The sequence below is a fragment of the Phodopus roborovskii genome, unplaced genomic scaffold (assembly GCF_943737965.1).
Source record: "Phodopus roborovskii unplaced genomic scaffold, PHOROB, whole genome shotgun sequence".
In the NCBI taxonomy this organism is placed as follows: Eukaryota; Metazoa; Chordata; class Mammalia; order Rodentia; family Cricetidae; genus Phodopus; species Phodopus roborovskii.
In genome coordinates, this window is record NW_026126459.1 from 6,812,372 (window position 1) to 6,833,130 (window position 20,759).

Consider the following 20,759-nt stretch of genomic DNA (forward strand, 5'->3'; position numbering starts at 1 on the left):
TTAAAGAGGAGGTCCAGTCCCTCTTCATTCTGAAGAAAAAACCTTCGTTAAAGAATCTAACTGGGCTTCCAGACTGGAAGCAGAAGATTTAGATGGCTCAAAAGTCTATGTTTACTTGAGTATTGAGTTTTTAAAAAGTTTTTATTCTTCATAACTAGCTAAGACTAAAATTTCAACTGCAGCTGGGCAGTGGTGATGCATGTCTTTAATTCCAGAGCTCGGGAGGCAGAGGGAGGGATATCTCTCTGAGTTTGAGACCAGCCTGGTCTACAAGAGCTAATTCCAGGATAGCCTCCAAAGCCACAGAGAAACCCTGTCTCGAAAAAACAAACAAACAAACAAACAAACAAACCAAAACAAAAAAAACAAAATTAACTGCAGTGGAGCCCATGATACTTGCCCTCACCAACAGGGAGTTGGGGACAGCTTGTTGTGCATGGAGAGGCCAAGAATCAAGCTTTAGGTGGGCCTCATGGCTAGAATTGCTACCAGCATTTTCATAGCAACAGTAGCAGCTGCTGCCTGTGAGCCTTCGGGAAGTTGTGGGCCATGGAAGGAGGACTGGGGTAGCTGTGGGCAGGATCATTCTCCTTCCATTTTAGATGTTTTCTCCAATCAACAGAATTGACAAGCACAAAGAAAGATGTACTCACAGTAAAAACAGCGAGGGGGTAGCTACCACACATTTAAACACCTGAGCAGACTAGGGGACTCTGGTGGTGTCACACATAGATCTCAGACACTGGATCAGCAGCATTCCTTTGTACTAGAAACAGAAGGCACCTCAACCACTTCAGGTAGCAGACTTTAGAATTTGTTTCCTTTTTGGGGTAGAGGTGTTAGATTCCTCCAAAACTTTTTAGGCAATGACTGATCAAAAGGAACCATAGGGCCCTGAGGCAATGACTGATCAAAGGGAACCATAGGGCTCTGGAAAGTCTCCAGGTTGTGCACCACCAGGAGTTCCTTGGCCACTGCACTTTTCTCTGCTCCAAGAGGATCTGAGACTCCCAGTGGGTTTGGGGGATCTTGGTGGAACCTTCAGAAATATTGTGGGGTATCCATCAGAGACTACTCAGACACAGGTTTAAGCTAATAGGAAGTCTTTATTAACCCGCTGGTGACTACACTGAGTGTTTAGGATCCCAGTGTAACCCAAACCTTTCTCAGGGTGAACTTTTAAACACATCAATCTTATCCTGGGTTGACACATACAGTTAACAAGAACAGTTAGCCAGAAGCAGAATTACAGAATCCAAAAAGCAAGGTCAGTACATTTAGAGACTTTCCCAGAACTATGAACTTCAATGGATGGATTGGGCCTTTGTTTTCATTATGCCAAGAGGTGCTGTCAGTGTGCTGAGTGGAGAAGGTCGTGTTAAGGTCTGGGGGCCTGTTACAACACTGAGCTTGCTGATTCTACCAAGCTAGGTCTCAGAAGCATCTTTTCACTATGCAGGGGACTGGACACCAGTAACCCTGATGGGTCATAGAATTAGTGGTGACTAAGAAGCTTGCAAGGTAAGCCCTTTCTGGACTCCCATAAAACCTTTTAGGGAAGCCCCTAGTATCCCATGGCTCACCTTGGACACTTAACCAGGCATATCATTTCCAGTCTCCCTGATTTCTCTACATCTTTGGAATGTCATAGAAGTTAGGCAATAGATGTGATGATGCTTGCTGAACAGTTAGCCTCAGCTGTGTGGCAGGTAGAAGTGGGTCTGAAATGGGGGCTCCTAGTAGGAATCCTGCCCTTCTATTCTATGTAACGTACAGCCACCTATCAGCAGTCTTTTCTGACCTTTCGTCCAGATGTTGGCATCTATGTACAAACATTATCAGTTGGTTGGAAAAAGAGAGGGTAGGGGAAAGGCAAGGGTAGCTGTCATTCTCTGAGATTCAAAGGCCAGTCCTTCCACTAGGGTCAAATGGTCAGGTTAGAATAACCTGAAGGTCCAAGGGGAGGCTACTGAGGTCCCATTATAGCTTGGAGAAAATGATTTATTGCACATTAGAACCCCAGCAAGGCAATGGGTAAGATTTCAGATCTCCTCTTAGCGGGGAAAAGCACAGAGCTGATAAGGGGATGGGCTTGTCAGAGCACCAAAGACCCCATGGTCGCTGGGCCGGGGCTGTCCAGTGGGCACCGAGAAGCTAAAGCGCTGCAGGAGGCAGGTGAAGAAGAGGAAGAGCTCCATGCGGGCCAGGGGCTCCCCCAGGCATGCTCTGCGGCCTGTGGGCGGGAGAGGGGCTCAGTCAGTCTGGGGCCTGATGGATGCTCCACCCTGCAAGGCACCCTGGGAAGAGGCATGGGGCCAGGCACCCCACAGCACCTGCTGAGAATGGCATGAAGGCCTCATGCTTCACAAAGCGGCCCTGGGCATCCAGGAAGTGTTCAGGATGGAAGTGGAGGGGCTTCTCCCAGACGGTCTCATCCTTCAGCACCGAGGACAGGTTGGTGATGAGGGTGGTCCCCTGGCAGGAAACACATGGTGTGAACATGGACTGGGATGGGGTCACCATGATCATATGAATAGTTTCTACCTCACACACTTGATCCTTTCATGTAACCTCATCCATAGAAGCTCCTCAGCCCTTTCGTTGATATTATGACAGGGATAAGTGACAAGTGACATAGGTATGCACAGTCACTTATAATTGTAGGCAGCTGCTGCAACTACTCCAGCCATATTTTAACTTGCTGAATTTTCTAGCTGAGAGTTCTGGTGTACAGTTCTTGTTACTGTTTCACTTTCCATATTCTCCAGGGGGAGTTGGTACTGTTGGGTTGAGAATTGGATTGCCTAGATTCCAGTCCTTAACTGGGCAGCTCAGGCCACTAGCTGGCTGGTAGCACTCATTGGACATTGAAGGCCCCAGGCCTACCTTAGGGATAATGAAGCCCTGTACTTCAATGTCACGAGATGTCCTGTGAGGCACACCAAGTGGGAGGATGTCACCAAATCGCTGCACCTCATGAATGACAGCATTGGTGTAGGGCATGCGGGCCTGATCTGCCATCTCTGGACACCGCTCCTGCCCTATGACTTCATCGATTTCCTTTTGGACACGGCCTGGAGAAACAACACACCCCCAGTTAAGGAGCCCCAAGTGGATGCCCCTAGTCCCTCTACTACCTCTATGTTAAGGGCTGGGTCCATGGGAGAATGAAGGACATCATCCCTTGCTGGAGTCAGGCCAGTGCTGGGAGTCACAAGTGTTCCAAGTAAGCTTAAAGAGTGTGCCTCTTCCCTCCTTCTTAGCCCTAGCCAGGCTCACTCTGCACATCCGGGTGCAGGATCATGAGCAGCAGGGCCCAGGACAGTGTGGTTGAGGTGGTTACCATCCCCGCCATGAACAGGTCAGCCACCACCATGCGCAGGTTCGCATCATTGAAGCTGCTCTCAGGATTCCCCTTGGCCTGGGCCAGACAGAAAGGGTGAACTCAGTGGGGATAGGAAGTCCCTTAATAGCCTCCGATTGTCTCCAGCCAGCTCAGGTGCTGAGTCACTTGGTGATACACAGGATGTCAGCCCACAGCCCTGGCACCATCTCCTGCAGCTGCCAATCACCTTCTCCACCTCAGCCAGGAAGGCATCAGTCAGGTCTCGGGGTGGCTCAGTAGGGTCCCGGGTCATCTTGTGCTCAGTTAGCAGCTCATCCAGCATGACCATGAAGGCCTTTTTCCCAGAGAAGACCTTGCCGGGCAGCCCTGGGATGCGCAGGAGCACTGGGAACACATTCAGGAACTGTGACCAACAGAGAAGGACCAATAGTGAGGCCTGGGTACTTCCTGTGCAGTGCTCCCCTGCAACAGTCTTGGATCCTAGTGACATGGTTTCTCCCAACCTCCAACATTCATTTTGCTTCCAGAAGGGAAATTTCAGACCTGTGTGGCTTCCACTGGCGCTCCCCATTTCCAAGCACTTGACCCCAGTCTATCCTCTCTCCTCCCACTGAAGTTTGTCCAGCTCCTCCCAGAATGCCCTCTTCCTGTCACTCCTGAAAGTTGATCATCTTCCTGAGAGGCCCCACTACATGAAGTTATCTGGGTACAGACACCCTTGAGCCCCGCACCATAGGCAGAAAGCCAGATTCTTCCTCAAGAGTATCTTTCAACAAGTTCAGAAGCCTGATGAAGTGAGGGTCACGGTACTCAAAGCGGCAGGCGTAGAGGAGGGATGCGATCACATTACATACTGCTTTGTCCAGTAGAGTATTAGGGCTGAAAGGGAGTCCTGGGAATGGAAATGCCATTCAGGGTGTTTGTTGTCTATCCCCACTTATACCCACCAATCCATCACCTACCATTATAGTCAGTGTAGGCAGTACAGAGACATCTGGCTTCCTCAGTCACCCACTGCTCCAGTGACTTCTTGCCCAGGCCAAAGTGACGAAAGGTGGACACGGAGAAGCGTCGCTGCTGACGCCAGGCAGACCCATACTGTGCTAGAACCACACCTAGAGGACCATACTTAGGCCTGAGACCTAGTTCTCTTTTCTGCTCCTGACTCCCCTTTATCACCACTATAGTCTATCACTACTATAAGATCCTTTGTTCACCCTTTAGCTATCAGCCTTTGCTGTTTTTTTTCTCTGTCTGTACCTCCCCCAAAATTAGGTCCCAACTCTCTCTAATCCCTGAGCCCCCTCTAGTCCCCACTTCCCCACCGCTTCTGTCACTTTCTGCATTTGCCTTGAGAGCGTGGTCCAAAGCCTAAGTAGTCATTGGTATGCAACAGTGGCCGGTCAGCTGTGTCCTCGCTGTATTTCACCAGTGCCTCCCGCAGGGCTGTTAGGCCATTCAGAACAACCACTGGCTCAAAGGCCAGCTGTAGGCTGAACAGGTCCCCAAAGCGGCTTCGCAGCTGTAGGCAAGGAGTTAGTGCATTACTGGCAAGCCTAAATTCCAGTGCTTAGCTGTACTGGATAGAATTTGGCAGGGGAGGTCTAGTAGTGAGCCCCACAGAAGGATGAAATCAATCACTCCACCATGGCCTTGCTAGTGTTACACATTTTTCAGTTGGTTCTGCTAGCATCCTCATGCATAGAGGAGGACACTAAGGCTCATATTAAGTACGGAGTCTGAGAATCTGAAACAGCGAAAGGATGGAATCAATCGCTACACCTCTTTCAACTTTGATTTCCTGAAAGCAACACTTATTCAGGATCATGGTTGTATGAAAAGGAATGCGAGGCCTATATAACTTGATTTCTCATTTATTTTTATTATATAAATTGTGATCTTTTTAAAAAAATTTTAAATTTAATTTTATTTTTTGAGCCAAGGTCTCAGTATGTACCCAGGGCCAGCTTGGAACTAGCTATGTAGACCAAGCTGGTATTGAATTCCCAGAGATTTGCTTGCCTTTGCCTCTTCTGAATAATGGGATTAAAGGCATTTTCCCTTTAAAAATTTTAGAGTTCTATTTTTTTTTTTTTGAAATGGTTTCATTTATGAGCACAGGCTAGCCTGGCACTTACTATGATAAGCCAGGTTGGCTTAGAACTCAAATAAATATGCCTGCCTCTGTCTCCCAAGTGCTGGGATTAGAGGCATGCATCACCACACTTGGCTCTCAAATTTTGGTTTTAGAGATAGTTTCATTACATATCTTAAGGTGGCCTGGAATTTATAACCCACCTGCTTTAGCCTCCTAGTGACAGGCATGTTGGAATTAGGATGCAACCCTAGTACTACCATCCCCACTATATTCTCTCCTATTAACTGGATCTCAAATAGGCTGTTAGGTCCCATCCCACCTTCTGGCCATTGCCTTTTGGAAGTTCAGGGTATCCTCAGGTTCTGCACCACTTTTTCCAAGGAAAGATAGTGTCTTAGCTTTCTCCTGGGGGCTAGCTTCTGTCCAATGTCTAGTTGTATTTTGTGTTCTGATGGGAGTTTACCATAGCCTTTCCTGACCTCAACAATTCCCGTACCTTTTGGAAGCCTGCTGGCATATTCTGGAAGTCCACCTGCAGCAGATTTCCAAGCACAGGCAATGGCATAGGGCCTGGTGGATAGCGGGTAGTCCAGTGGTGGCACCGGTGCATTAGGTCCACCAGAAGCAGGAAAATGGCCATGAATATGGCCACAGACCACAGCTCAGCCCCAGTCAGCAGCCTCATGGCTGTCCTGATGCTCTCTGGGTTTCTCTGGAAACACCTCTTGGTTCTCACTCCAACCACCTAAGACCAGGAAAAACAGTGTTATCACACCCTGGCATTCATCTGCCCTTTGCCCTCTGCCTTAAAACCAAGCTGTTGTTGTCAGTGCAGGAGGGGAAAGACAGGCCAGAGACAATGGTAGCCTTAGAGGTTCCCGCCTGCCCACTAAGTCCTCAGGATCTTATGCAGGGGAAGGGAACAGAAACCTGGAGGAATCATTTGAGCTTAGTATACTGGTTGTGCTTGTCTGGGCAGATGACAGATGCACCCTCTGCTCAGGCACTTGATTGAGAGGAGATGTATAGATAGCACAACTTAGAGGGGCTTGGGGATATTGCCTCAATTTGGAGTGAGACTTTCCTGGAGTCTTCATCGAGGACTTTGTTGGCAGTGATTGAGGATCTGAACAGCACTGCAGGACGCTGGGCTGTGGGACCAGGTGCCTGGAATAACTATGCAGGTAAGGGAGGGTCACTGGGAGGAGGGCAGAAGCAGGTCACTTGTATCAGTGCATCAGGTACTCTAGGTGCAGGAAGATGGTCAAGGCCAGACTACAGACAGTGTTTCCCTGACCAGCAACCCACAGCATGGATGCCATGCTGATCCTAGGCATCTCAGGGCACACAAGCAGCCTTCCATACTCCAGGTACCAGGCACAGATAGGGCACTTATCACATCAAAAGAGCAGAGATGACCCTTTGTCCTCTGCTTTGAGTCAAGCTGCTATGCTGTCCGTGTAGCCAGAAGAAGCCAGCAGAGTAGGAGAGCAGAGGCAGGGCCATAGGCCTTTCCCTCCCTTTCTTCTCCAGCTACTTCTCAGGGTAGGAAGGTGAAGTAACAGAACGTCTCCATCTTTCTGATATACCTGAGCTCAGCCCCAGCTCCCCACAGAACTATAGTCTGGAGCTGGGTGTAGTGACTCACATCTGTAATCCCAGCATTTGGGTGGCTGAGGCAGGAGGATTGCTCTTTGAGTCTAGCCTGAGCTACAGTGTGAGCCCCCAACCACCTCAAACAACAACACGAAGTTGGGACTTCTTCCTATTAGCTCACACCCTTAATATGGCGCAGGATCTCTCCTGCATGTCTCTGTTTCCCCTTGCCTCAATTGACTAACACTAATGGGTCCTCGTCTGACCCATATGTCATCCACTTTTGCAGGGGGACTTATGAAGTAATCTTTGGGATCACATGACAGGAAGCATGAGGGATGAGGGAGATTGATATATTCATAAAACCGTAACAAAAAATGTGAAAATATACTATTTTAACAAGAAAAGGAAGGCTTGTAAGATGGCATAGTGGGTAAAGGCACCTTTCTCTAATCCTGACAACCTGAGTTTGACCCCAGGATCCAGATATGGAAAGAGACAATCAACTCCCATAACTTGTTATCTTACCTCTAGGTGGGTACATGAACATGCAAATACATACGAAGAAATTAAACCTTAGGTTTAATTTGGCTTATTGTTCTAGAGCTCAAAGACTCCCTCCCACCTAGTAATCAAATCCCCATGGCAATTGTGATGCATTGCACAACAAGATTCCAGTGCCTCCTCCCCCCCCAAAGAGACTACATGAGGGAGAACTGTAGCTGAAGAGAAAGTACTTGGACTCACCTGTCTCAAAGCCATAACCTCTAATTCATCACCAGTATGAACTTGCCAACCATGCCCCAGAGCTTAGAAATCACACATGGCACCAGCAGATTCAAACCGGCAAGCTAACAGTGTAAAGTCCTAACAGAGCACACAGGCCAATGACCTACTTCAGTCCCTGCCAACATGGTCCTCCGAGGCTTTCAGAAAACAAACATTTTGTTCTTTGAGGCATTATTTGCACACTCCATGCCTGTCCTTAGGATCAAGCTTAACAGTGGACAGCTGCCTTTTACATCCTGCTTGGAGCCCCAGAGCAACTCTTCAGATCCTACTATCCTACAAACATAACCCACGGGGGTGGGGGGTGCGGGGTGGGACGTGGGGGGGTGGGTGAGGGGGAAGGGGAGGGAAACAAAACAGTACAAGACAAAACAAACAGAAAACTCTCAACCCCTTCTCATCCTTGATGCTGGGAGGCAGAAACACTTTAAAAAGCTCAGGACTAGATCCACAAGATAGCTTACTTGTGACTTCAGCATTTAGGTGGCTGGGGCAGGAGGACTGTATTGATTTCTAGGCCAGGCTGGGCCACACTATGAAATCTGTCTCAAAAACACAAAACACAAAACTGGAAAGAAAACCAAATCTCCAGGACTTCTGTCACTTGGCACAGGCAAGAATTCCAAGACTCTAGTGAGGAGGTGCAGAGGTGTAGGCTTGGCTGTTGCAGAGGGGAGTTCAGCAGTGTCTGCTGCTGTCTCGACACACCAAAGAGAGCAGGGTGGGCAGCTTGCCTGGACATGACGATGATAAAGTTACACAGGATAGTACTGTGCATTCTAGTTGGTGGTCTATGGTCTTTTACTGTAAAATACTTGCATGTTTAGTGTGCGTGTGTTTGTTTGTTTGTTTTTGAGGCAGGGCCTCACTGTGTAGTTTTGGCTGTCCGGGAACTCCCTGTGTTGTCAGACATGTAGGCGAGGCTGTCCTGGAACTCGCAGACATCCTCCTGCCCCTGCCCCCCGAGTGCTGGGATTTTGGCTTAGTGTAGATTTCTTTTAGTTTTTTTCTAATTAAATGGGAGTGGGTGTTCTAAGACCGCCAGTCAGTGAAAACAACATTCCAGCTGCAGATGGGCAAGCATAGCTGGCCGTGTCCCCTCAGCAGACCCACCCCCCTTCCCCACCCTCTGTGAACCCCAAAGGGCAAGAAGCAGGGTCTGTGGAGAGAGGTCTGGTTTGCTGAGGTACTGCCTGTGCCTTGTGGCCAAGAACACACTCCAAAGGGCAAGGTACTCAAAGGCCCAGGGTCAGGGTGGAACTGTTCTGCTGGCTGCAGAACAGAGGTCCTCAGGCCTGAGGCCTGGCTACAGCCCCGGGAACCTGCTCTTTATCAGGCCCAGGGTGGTTCTGGCATCTTGGCCTCAGCCTGGGACAACTGAAAACTGCTTACTCTATCATCCCTGAAGGGACAAGAAGCCATAGGACTCCCCTCTGCCCACTCCAAAGGAGAGAAGCACCCAGCCCAAAGGGTGGGTCTGCCACACTCCAGTGCCAAGGTCGCTCCTCGCCTCGCATCCCTTCCTGGCAAGCCCTGCCCTTACCGGTGCGTTTTGAAGCCCAGCCGAGGAGAGGCAAGAGATGTCTGAAACCCTGCAGGAACCGGAGGAGAGGCTCAGAAGAAGAAGAAGAAGCGCTCTGAGGAGTAGGGGGCAATGTGAGGAGCAGCAAGTCTGAAGAGGAGAGTATGGGAGGAGAAGCAGGAGGGGGGGGGGGGAGGAGGAGGACAAGGGCCTCCTGTGAGGAAGAGGAGGGGACATTCTGAGTAGGAGGAGGATCTTCTCTGGGGAGGTGGGGACTCTGTGAGGAAGAGAGGGAGGAGCGATGCTCTAGGAGGAGGGGGAGGAGTTTAACCCTGTTTACAGGGAAGGGAATCCGAAATGAGGAGGGGGCGGTCTGAGGAAGAGGCGCTAGCCCTGACAGGGCCAAGGTCGGAGGCTTGAGATCTTTCCCAGCACCCAGAGTCCACTTGGGACTTAGTAGCTTGCGCTCTCAGAGAGGTCCAGGCTTACAGTGAGTCCCAGATGGTTCGTGGGGACCCTGAAGACAGCGGGAACTGCAGTGAGTGTTTAAAAAGCAATATAGAGAAGCATCCATCCTTTACTCACAAGGGAACCATGATGAGTTAACAGTTAATTTCCCACCAGAGACTTTGGAGGCCAGAAGATACAGCGTAACACACGCAAATCCTGAAGAATGTCATGCAAATTTTTGTCAAGAAAAATTATCTTTCAGGAATTAAGTAGGAAGCAGGACATTTCCAGTTAAAAGCTGAAGGGAATCATTATCAGTGGACTTGCCTTACAAGTAGAGGGAGCAGTAGAGGGAGTTCTCCAGGCTGAAATGAAATGATGTGAGCAGTTAAATTAGCTACAGAAGAAATGAGCACAGGGCACGGCAAGAACACTGTGAACAAACGTATTAGTGTGCTTCAGGGTTGGAATTCCTTTCTTTCTTTTTTTGCCTGTATGGCTGCAAACACCAATGCATAAAACATAATTACCAATCTGTGTTCACAAGTGTAAAATGTATACATTTGCAATCTGTGGCAATAATAGTGTGGGGGAGAGGGGCAGAAATGAAACGCACAGAGCTTGCATACTACAGAAAGTGAACTGATATTCAAATACTGTTTTGGTGAGTTTAAGGTGTTGATTTACACCTGGAAGCTCGCTGGACATCTCTCCTGGAGTGTGTATCACGGTGTACCAACAGACAAGACCTTGCTTCAGCAACTGGAAGATGAGAACCAAATCCCAGAATTTACCCTCTGACCTCTACATTCGCTCAGGGGCATGTCCTCCCCCCACCCCATGGACACAGCCTGGTAATGAGTTTTAAAGGATGTTGACTTGTCTCCAAGGTAAATGAAAAACAGACAGACAGACAAACAAACCATACCTCGTGAACAGAATAGCAGAACACTAAGAATATCAACTAAGTGCCAAAAGGTAAAAGAGGGAGAGTGAAGGAGGCACAAAAGGAATGCAGAAACAAAATGCTAAGTGGAAGAGGCCAGGGCCCTTGCTGGCTTTGTACTGTGTGATGTGAATCCTTGGACCAAAAGTGGCTCTAGCGAGTAAGGGGTTGGTTCGGCTTACACTTCCAGGTCACTGTCCATCACTGAAGGAGGTTGGGGTAGAAGCTGAAGCAGACCATAGAGGATGCTGCACACTAGCTCACTCACGGGGACATGTTTCGCCAGCTTCATATCCAGCCCAGGACTTCCTCTGTTGGCTGGCCTTGTCACATTGATTAACAATGAAGATAACTGCAAAGGAATGCCCCTGGGTCATTATGACCCAGGCTTCTCTCAGCTGAGAGGTCCCCTTCTCTCAGGGGACCCTAGATTGTGTCAAGTGTACAGCTAGAGCTGAGAGAGCAAGGGTTTCCTCTCAGTAACTAACTGAAGATTAATTGAGGTGTACCTGAATTGAAGATTAATTGAAGTAACCCTCTTATTGGAAGCAGAGATGGACAAGTTGGTTAAGAAGCGAGATCAGACATGGGCAAGCCTGAACTACTCTTCGCTGGAAACTGGGAAAGATCCAGAAATATTCCAAGTCCAGATGCTGCTGCTAAAATATCTGTTTGACCCACAGGGATCTCCAATCTCTCACATGGAGCAGGTGAGTCCGGCCATTTTCAGAACTCACTGAGGTCTTAGTTGAAGGCTCCTAGACCATAAGGTTTGGGCCAAATGGATGCTTCAGTCTATAGTTGAGAGGGACCACCTGCTCCAGGAGAGAGTAATGCTCAGGCTGGAGGAGATGCTGCAACTAGGCCAGTGTTTGATGTGTAGCCAGTTTCAAGGCAATGTGGCAGATTAGGCTGTGGCCAGGGTTGGAGCATTTCTGGTGTGGTGTTTTTTTGTTTTTGTTTTTGTTTTTTTTTTTAAACTTTGTTATGTCCTTTACAGTCTATCGAGGTATTTCTGGATTCCTGCCTTGTGGTGAGTTCTTATGTGAGCATCTCTTTCAAAGATTGCTGAAAGATAATAAATAACAAAATTTTAAAAACGGAAATGAGATCCATGTGGATGGTGGTTTCAGGTGAGCCACCAGATAAAATGAAACAAAGAAGTTGAAATTAGAAACAGAAAAATATGTTGTGTAAAAGGCACCAAACTGAGGTGACTGTATTGCAGTCTAATAGAGGATTAAAAGTTTAGGGTGGGAAAAAGATATAGAAATTACAAAGGCACAGCCACACACCACATACTGATGGCATTATTCAAGGACAGATGGTCATGATGCTTGTGTTCCTATAGGATCATATCACCATGTGACTGCTCTGCCATCTTAGTTTCTGTAAGTACACTATGGTGTCTGCACGAGAATTCAATGTGTGATAATGCCATTCTCAGCCCAATTATATTCGGAAGTGACATCTGACTGTGTGTAGTGAACAAGTACCGTAGTCTTGAGAGAGCCAGATCCTAGAGTGCCCCGGTATTGACAGACATCCACCGCATTAGCACCCTAAGTCTTTTCTGTTTTTAATCTGGGAGTGGGTTAGGGGAAAGAAAGGCTCTCAAGCAGTCTCTTGATGGATTCCTGTCTTTATTCTCTCACATTGTTCCTATCATGATGTTCCTTCCTTCTTTCTTTGCTCTCCACAGCTTCTTTTTTATATCCCACAAAATCTGTCAGGCAACGTAGGAGCTACATTTGAGGGTCACATTGCATTTCTTAAGTGAATGGTTAAAAACAGTCATCCTGATAACTCACATGAAAAAAACTTAACGACTTGTCACAAAGCAAGGAAGAACATTTTTTTTTTCCCTCTCTGTCATCTCCCTAATTGGTGGGCTGTAACTTGCAGCCAGTTTGTCTATCTAGAGAGTTATTCTCATAAAGGATTTTAAAGGAGTTATAAACCTAAACCAGTGAGGAGTATAAGAAAATAAGAAAAGTGTGTACTCTAACCTAGACTTTTGAGTGTATAAACATTTTGAACTAACGTTTTGTTATCTGCAGTCATAAAAGCGGGGCTTCTAGGACTGAGTGTTGTGTTTACAGGGAAAGGTGTGTCATTTGGTTCAGGTTTAGGATTAACATAACTCTTTTAGTATTAGCTCACTTGGCACTCTCCAACGCAGCAGTGATACTAAAAGACTTTTAAATTTTAGGATGTATTTTCTGTCCTGTGTGTAACTTTAGACCATAAAAAAGGAAACCCGTAACTCTTTCTCAGCACTATGAAATCAAATTATTGTTTTTGTAGCTCTGATAGTTAGAAAAAAATATTAGGTGACAGAGTGTTGGCTCTCCAGGATACATGCCCCTATAAGAAAACTGAGGTTAGGAATTTGTTCAGAGAGTTAGTCATTGTCCTAGGGTACCAGCCGGACCTTGCAAGGAATTTGCACACAGAAATCAAGTTGCTCTCCACTTTTCTCCTTAGCCTAACAAATCGAACAGCTGGCTACATGTCCTTATAGACAAGACTGCTTTTCTGGTAATAGTTTATCTTAAAAACTATTAGCAAGGTTCCTGGTGATTTGAAAGCTACTTTGAAGTTTGTTATTGTTCAAGAAAATTTTAATTTAAGTTAGAAACAATCTTACTTTACATATCAATCCCAATTCCCGCTCCTTCCCATCCTCCTATGATCCCCACCAACCTCCCCATCCCATCCCCTTTCTGCACTTTGGGGAGTGTGAGTCCTTCCATGGGGGATCATCAAAGTCTGTCACATCATTTGGGGCAGGGCCTTGGCCCTCCGCAGTGTGTCTAGTCTGAGAGAGAGTATCCCTCTATGGAGAATGGGCTCCCCAAATCCATTTGTACACCAGGGATAAATACTGACCCACTACCAGAGGACCCATAGACTGCCCAGGCCTCCTAACTGACACCCAGGTTCAGGTGGCCTAGTTTGATCCTCTGCTGGTTTCTCTGCTGTCAGTGTGTGGTCCCCCTTGTTCAGGTCAGCTGGTTTGTGTTTTCCCAGCCTGGTCTTGATCCCTTTGCTCATCACTCCTCCCTGTCTGCAACTGGATCCCAGGAGTTGGGCTCAGTGCTTAGCTGTGGGTCTCTGCTTCTTCTTCCATCAGATACTGGATGAAGACTCTAGGATGGCACATAAAATAGTCATCAGTCTCATTATCGGGGAAGAGCGTTTAAGGTGTCCCCTCCACTATTCATTAGATTCTTCTTTGGGGGTCATCCTTGTAGATCTCTGGACACTTGCCTAGTGCCAGATTTCTCTGGAAACCTATAATGGCTGCCTCTATTATGGTATCTCTTTTTCTGTTCTCCTCAGTTCTTACCCAACTCAATCTTCCTGCTCCCTCATCTCCTCCTCCCCCCTCCTTTTCTCCCCTTCTCTTTCTCCTAACCCCCTCCCCTTTCCCCTCCATGCTCCCAATTTGCTCAGGAGATATTGTCCCTTTTCCATTCTCCCAGGGACCATGCATGTCTCTCTTAGCATCCTCCTTTTTTTCCTAGCTTCTCTGGTGGTGTGTATTGTAGGCTGGTAATCTTTTGCTCTATGTCTAATATCTATATATGAGTGAGTACATGCCATATTTGTCTTTTTGTGACTGGGGTACCTCACTCAGGATGGTTCCATCCATTTGCCTGCAAATTTTAAGATTCCATTGCTTTTTTCCCACTGAGTAGTATTCCATTGTGCAACTGTACTGCATTTTCTTTACCCATTCTTCCAGTGAGGGGCATCCATGTTGCTTCCAGCTTCTGGCTATTACAAATAATGCTGCCATAAACAGTTGAATGAATGACTTAGTGGTATGAATGTGCATCCTTTGGGTATGTGGAACTGCTGGATGTTGAGGTAGACTGATACTGGTTTTCCTGAGGATCTGCCATACTGATTTCCCAAGTAGCTGTACAAGTTTGTACTGCCACCAGCAGTGGAGGAGTTTTCCCTTCTGCCCTCATCCTCTCCAGTATAATCTGTTGTTGGTGCTTTTCATTTTAGCCATTCTGGCTGGATCAAGTTGGTATCTCAGAGTTGTTTGATTTGCACTTCCCTGATGGCTAAGGATGTTGAGCACTTTCTTAAGTGTCTTTTAGCCATTTAAGATTCCTTTAACTGACAATTCCTATTTAGTTCTGTACCCCACGTTTTAATTGGATTATTTGGTGTTTTTGTGACTAGGTTCTTGAGTTCTTTGTATATTTTGGAAATCAGCCCTCTGTCAGATGTGTGGTTGTTGAAGATCTTTTCCCACTCTGTGGGCTGCTATTTTGTCTTGATTGTGTCCTTTGCCTTACTGAAGCTTCTCAGTTTCAGGAGGTCTCATTTATTAATTGTGGATCTCACTGTCTATGCTACCGGTGTTATGTTCAGGAAGCTATCTCCTATATCAGTTTGTTCAAGGGTACCTCCCACTTTCTCTTCTAAGAGGTTCAGTGTGGCTGGGTTTATGTTGAGGTCTTCAATCTATTTGGACTTATGTTTTGTGCATGGTAATGGATATGGCTCTATCTGCAGTCTTCTACATGTCAGCATTCAGTTATGCCAGCATCATTCGTTGAAGATGCTTTCTTTTTTCCATTGTATAATTTTAGCTTCTTTGTCAAAAATCAGTTATTTGTAGGTCATGGGTTAATAAATATTAGGTTTTTTTGATTCAGTTTCATTCATCTACCTGTGTATTTTTGTGCAAATACCAAGCTGTTTTCACTAGTATAGCTCTAAATAGAGCTTGAAGCCAGGAGTGGTGATGTCTCTGGAAGTTCCTTTATTGTACAGGGTTGTTTTGGCTACCCCCTTTTTTGGTTTGTTTGCTTTTTCCATATAAAGTTGAGTATTGTTCTTTCAAGGCCTGTGAAGAATTGTGCTGACGTTCTGATGGGAATGCATTGCACCTGTAGATTGCTTTTGGCAAGATTGTGATTTTCACTATGTTGGTCCTACCTACCCAAGAACATGGAAGATCTTTCCATTTTCTGGTACCTTCCTTAATTTCATTCTTTCAAGACTAAAAATTCTTGCCATACAGATCTTTTGCTTGTTTTGTTAGAGTAACCCCAAGATATTTTATGTTGTTTGTGGCTGTTGTAAAGGGTGATGTTTCTCTGATTTCTTTCTTTGTCAGCCCCTTTATCTTCTGTATATAGTAGGCTTCTGATCTTTCTTTCTTCCTTTCTTTCTTCCTTCCTTCCTTCCTTCCTTCCTTCCTTCCTTCCTTTCTTTCTTTCTTTTCTTTTTTAATTAATCTTGTATGTTGCAACTTTGTTAAAGGTGTTTATCAGCTGTAGGAATTCCCTGGTAGACTTTTTCAGGTCACTCATGTAAACTATCATAACATGTGCAAATAGTGAATGTTTGACTTCTTCCTTTCCAATTTGCATCCCCTTGATCTCCTTTTGTTGTTTTGTTGTTCTATCTAGAACTTCAAGTACCATATTGAAGAAATATGGAGAGAGCGGCAACCTGTCTTGTTCCTGATTTTAGAGGAATCACATTGAGTTTCTCTCCATTTAGTTTGATGTTGGCTGTTGGTTTGCTGTATATTGCTTTTGTTATGTTTAGGTATGTTCCTGTTATCCATGATCTCTCTAAGACCCTTATCATGAAGGGGGGGGTTGCATTTTGTTAAAGGAGTTTTCATCATCTAGCAAGATGATCATATGGTTTTTCTTTTCCACTTTGTTTTTATGGTGGATTACATTGATGGATTTTCATATGTTGAACCATCCTTGCATTCTTGGGGTGTATCCTAGTTGGTAATGGTGAATGATTTTTCTGGTGTGTTCTTGGATTTGATTTTCCAGTATTTTATTGAGTATTTTTGTGTCAATGTTCATGTGGGAGAGTCATCTGTAGTTCTCTTTCTTAGCCGTGCCTTTGTGTGGTCTGGTTACCAAGGTAATTGTAGACTCACAAAAAGGGTTTGGCAATGACCCTTCAGTTTGTATCGTGTGGAAGAATTGAGGAGTATTGGTACTTGCTGTGCCCGAATTTTTGGTTGAATTCTGCACTGAAACCATCTGGCCCTGGGCTTTTTTGTTTGGGGGACTTTTGATGACTGGTTCTATTTATTAGGCATTATAGGTCTATTAAAATTGCTTGTGTGTTCTTGATTTAATTTTGGTAAGTGATATCTATCCAGAAAATTGTCCACCTTTTTTAGATTTTTGAATTTTGTGGCATGAAAGTATGACCTGATGGTTGTCTGGATTTCCTCTGTGTCCATTGTCATGTCTTCTTTTTCATTTCTATATTGTAGATTTTCTGGAAGCACCAACTCTTTGATTGATTGGTATTCCTCTGGGTTGAGTTAGCTTTTTTTTTTTTTTTTTTTTTTTTTTTTTAAGAGCTTTCAGGTGTGATATTAGTCTCTAGTGTGACTATTCTCCAATTTCTTTATGTAGGACTTGGTGCTACAAATTTTCCTCTTAGCACTGCTTTCAAAGTGTCCCATAAGTTTGGATATGGTGTGTCTTCATTTTCATTGGATTATAGGAAGTCTTTAATTTCTTTCTTGACCCAGGAATGGTGCAATAGCACATTGTTCAATTTCCATGAGTTTTCAGGCTTTCTTCAATTTGTGTTGTTGTTGAATTCTTACTTTAAACCATGGTGATCCAATAAGATATGGGAATTTATTCCAATTTTTTTTATATCTGTTGAGATTTGCTATGTTGCTGACTAGGTGGTTGATCTTAGAGAAGTTCCATGGGGTGCTGAGAAGTTATTTTCTTTTGTGTTTGGATGGAATGTTCTATAGATGTCTGTTAAACCCAATTGGGACATAACTTCTGTTAGGCCCTTTGTGTCTTTATTGAGTTTCTGTCTGGTGGTCTTGTCTAGTGGTATAGTGGGGTATTGAATTCTCCCACTATAAGTATGTGAAGTTTTTATGTGAGCATTGAGTTTTAGTAGTGTTTCTCTTACAAATGTGGGTGGCTTTGTATTTGGGGCATAGATGTTCATAATTGAGACTTCATCCTGATGGATTTTTCCTGTGATGAGTATGAAATGATCTTATTCATCTCTTTTGATTGACTTTGGTTTGAAGTCTAATTTGTTTGATATTAGGATTGCTACACCAGCTCATTTTTTTTTCTGTGTGCATTTGATTGGAAAATCTTTTCCAAACCCTTTCCTCTGATGTAATGTCTGTCTTTGAAGTGGAGGTGTGTTTCTTGTATACAGCAGAAGGATGGATTCTGTCTTCCTAGCCATTGTGTTAGCCTGTGTCTTTTTATAGGCAAGTTAAAAGCATTGACATTGATGGATATTAATGACCATTGCTTGTTAATTCTTGTTTGTTTTGGATTTGTTGCTTGTTGTTGGTGGTATTGTATGTGGATCCCCCCCACCCCCATTTTTCTTTTGGTTTTGTTAAAGTGGTATTATCTATTACCTACGTTTTTGTGAGTATAGTTAACTTCTTCGGGTGGGATTTTTCCTTCCAGTACTCTCTGTAGGGCTGGATTAGTGATTATGTATGTAGTCTCTCCCCCAAGAGTATTACACATGGAGATACGCAGGCAGTGTCCTCCTCATGCCAGAGGCCTGTGGTTGGGAAGGGCCGCCCTGAGGAAAACGGAAAGATGATGCATGAGGTTGCCATCAAATGGCACTTGTGTGGTGGGCACTGCTGGGCAGGCAGCACATGCCAACTCATCACTCTCTAGGGTCATAGGAGCTGCAGTCCCTGTCCTTGTTTGGGATCCAGACCTCTGAAGTTCAAGGGCTCAGAAGTCCCAGTAGAATCTAGGCAAGTGCTGTCTGCTGCACCATCTGGTGTGGCTGAAGAGAGGCAGGTGCTGAGTTAGAGGAGATGAGCAGAGTTCACACCGTGTAGCACTTCAGCAAGGACTAGAGCCTGGGTCTCCTCGACCGTCCCTGCAACCCACTTCTCTGCCCTCATCTATGCCACGGGGGCCTGTGGGGGCCTCCATGCTTATTCCTGGCCCGAAGCCCCCAAGTCTGCTCTTGACCTTGTCCTACCCTGTAGTGGTGATATGGCACCTGAATTTGGAGCACAGTCAAGGAGCTTTCTCTAGCTCCAACTTGGCCTGAAGCGAGCCCTGAATGGGTGTCAGGACATCAGCCTGCATTACAGTCAGGAGTTGGGGGGACAGAGACATCTATACTTTTGTCACTGATAGGCTCAGGCTGGTGCTTCCTTCTGGTTTACCCCTGAGACCTGAGGGTAAACCTGGATGCTAGTTGTCACACATTCTACCTCTCCTCTGCGTGTCATGTGTGGCATCGTTAAAGAGGCAATGGTGCTGATTGGGTACTGCCCCCAGTGTGGGAAGGGCTGACTGAGGCCTGGTTTTCCTGCTTCAGGCTAAGTGGGGCCCTGAGAGGTTAAGTGCACTGAGCAGATGGCAGATGTCACACACTCTATTATGTAAAGGATTTCCTGGTCTGTCATCAGTTTCTGGATGCTCTGGTGAACATAGTCTGGTAGCACTATTTGCTTTCCTACATCCTGAGTCCCTGTTCCCCCCAGCCATGTGAACAATTGTGCCCTGTCAGGATCAGTGTGACTTCCAGGGGGGACTGGGGTCTTGGTATTCACCACAGCTGCACAGGCAAGCCATGTCTCCAAGAGCAAGCTGGAACTGAGTGCCAGGTCATGTGGGTTCAGGGGTGCCACCAGTTCACAATTCTCTGTACACATGTCAACAGACTCTTAACCACTGTCCTTTGGACTGCACTGGAAGAGGACAAATGGGACCTGGGCATATCTCTCCCAGACTCTGTCCTGTGTGCCATTTCCTTTTGCTGGCTTCAGTTGCCTGGGTTCATAGAAGTGAAGCCCAACAGTGAGTCCTAAGTCCATGCTTTCTTTCCCTCGGCATGGTGGGATGTGCAAAGCTAATGGGCTCGGGAAGAGTGACGTGAATCCCTGCATGCTATGGAGTGTGGTTAGGGCAGTAGATTGACCACACATTGGGCATTTCTGTCCTGCACATTCCAGGACAAGTGCTTGAGTCCCATCAGCCTGTGGGGAGACCTTGCCTGAGTCCCTGGAACATGCTGATAGCAGTGTCTCTGCACAGCTGGGCCTGAGGACCACGTGGCACCATTTATACCAGCAACAGTGTTTGGGAAAGTGGCCTTGGATTGCCTGAGTCTGACTTGGAGGGTGTGGAGACTGGGGTCAGCCATGTGGGTGTCCCCCAAACCATGCTCATGTCTATGGGACCCACCAACCCCTGAGCAGTGAGGCCCTGTGAGCTTAACTGTGAGCAGTGTCCTCAACCTGGGTCGCACTTGGTGGCTGGGAGCCCCCCCCACCTCTGAAACAGCGGACACATCTGGCAGACAGCTGTGGGTGCCCAATCCCTGGGCTCAGTTGTCGCTTTACCCGCTGCTGCTTTTCTTCTGTCCCTTCTCGCAGTCTCCACTGCGAGGGCAGCAGCCTTCCTGGTTCTGGGAGCCTTGCCAGGCACTCATGGCGGCTCAGCCTCTCAGGGAACACCTGTGTCCAGACAGGAGCAGTGCTGACTCCTATCACCCACAGAGTCGTGACTTCCACCTGCAGTTTGTCACCACCTCAGTCACCGCTGATGTGTCTTTTTGCTATGGCGGTTTTTACTCTTTATATTTTTGGGGAACCCACCACCCAGTCCCAAGTAAATCACACATGGAGGCTTAATCTTAGTTATCAATGCCCAACTTCAGCTTGGGTTTGGGTTTTTGCTAGCCACCTTTAACTTTAACCCATCTACCTTTTTTCCTCTGGGTTTTTATCTTTCTTACTCTTAACCCGTGGATTGCTGTGTAGATGGATGGCTGGGCTGGGGACTGATTTCTTCATCTCCTTGTTCCCTTCTTCTCTTCTCCGTTTTTCCTTTTGTTTTTGTTTTTGTTTTTTTTTTTTTTTAAATAATCTCTGCCTGCATTCCTGCCTATTCTTGCTCCTGTCTCGAAACTGGCCTTGTAGCTCTTTATCAGGACCACCAGGTGCTTTAGACAGGCACAGCGGCACAGCTTC

General features: G+C 46.3%; 1 protein-coding gene across 1 annotated transcript; it reads right to left on the reverse strand.

Annotated features, from left to right (window-relative positions):
• Window positions 1–1,086: 1,086 nt before the first annotated feature.
• LOC127225862 (cytochrome P450 2D4) lies at window positions 1,087–9,466 on the reverse strand. Its single transcript, XM_051189483.1, has 10 exons — window positions 9,373–9,466; window positions 5,941–6,189; window positions 4,697–4,868; window positions 4,309–4,461; window positions 4,078–4,238; window positions 3,573–3,749; window positions 3,280–3,421; window positions 2,887–3,074; window positions 2,334–2,475; window positions 1,087–2,233 (listed from the first exon to the last, which is right to left on the reverse strand). The coding sequence occupies exons 2-10, from the start codon at window positions 6,127–6,129 to the stop codon at window positions 2,055–2,057; spliced, it is 1,503 nt and encodes a 500-aa protein (XP_051045440.1). The 5' UTR covers window positions 6,130–6,189; window positions 9,373–9,466; the 3' UTR covers window positions 1,087–2,054.
• Between the last annotated feature and the right edge of the window lie 11,293 nt (window positions 9,467–20,759).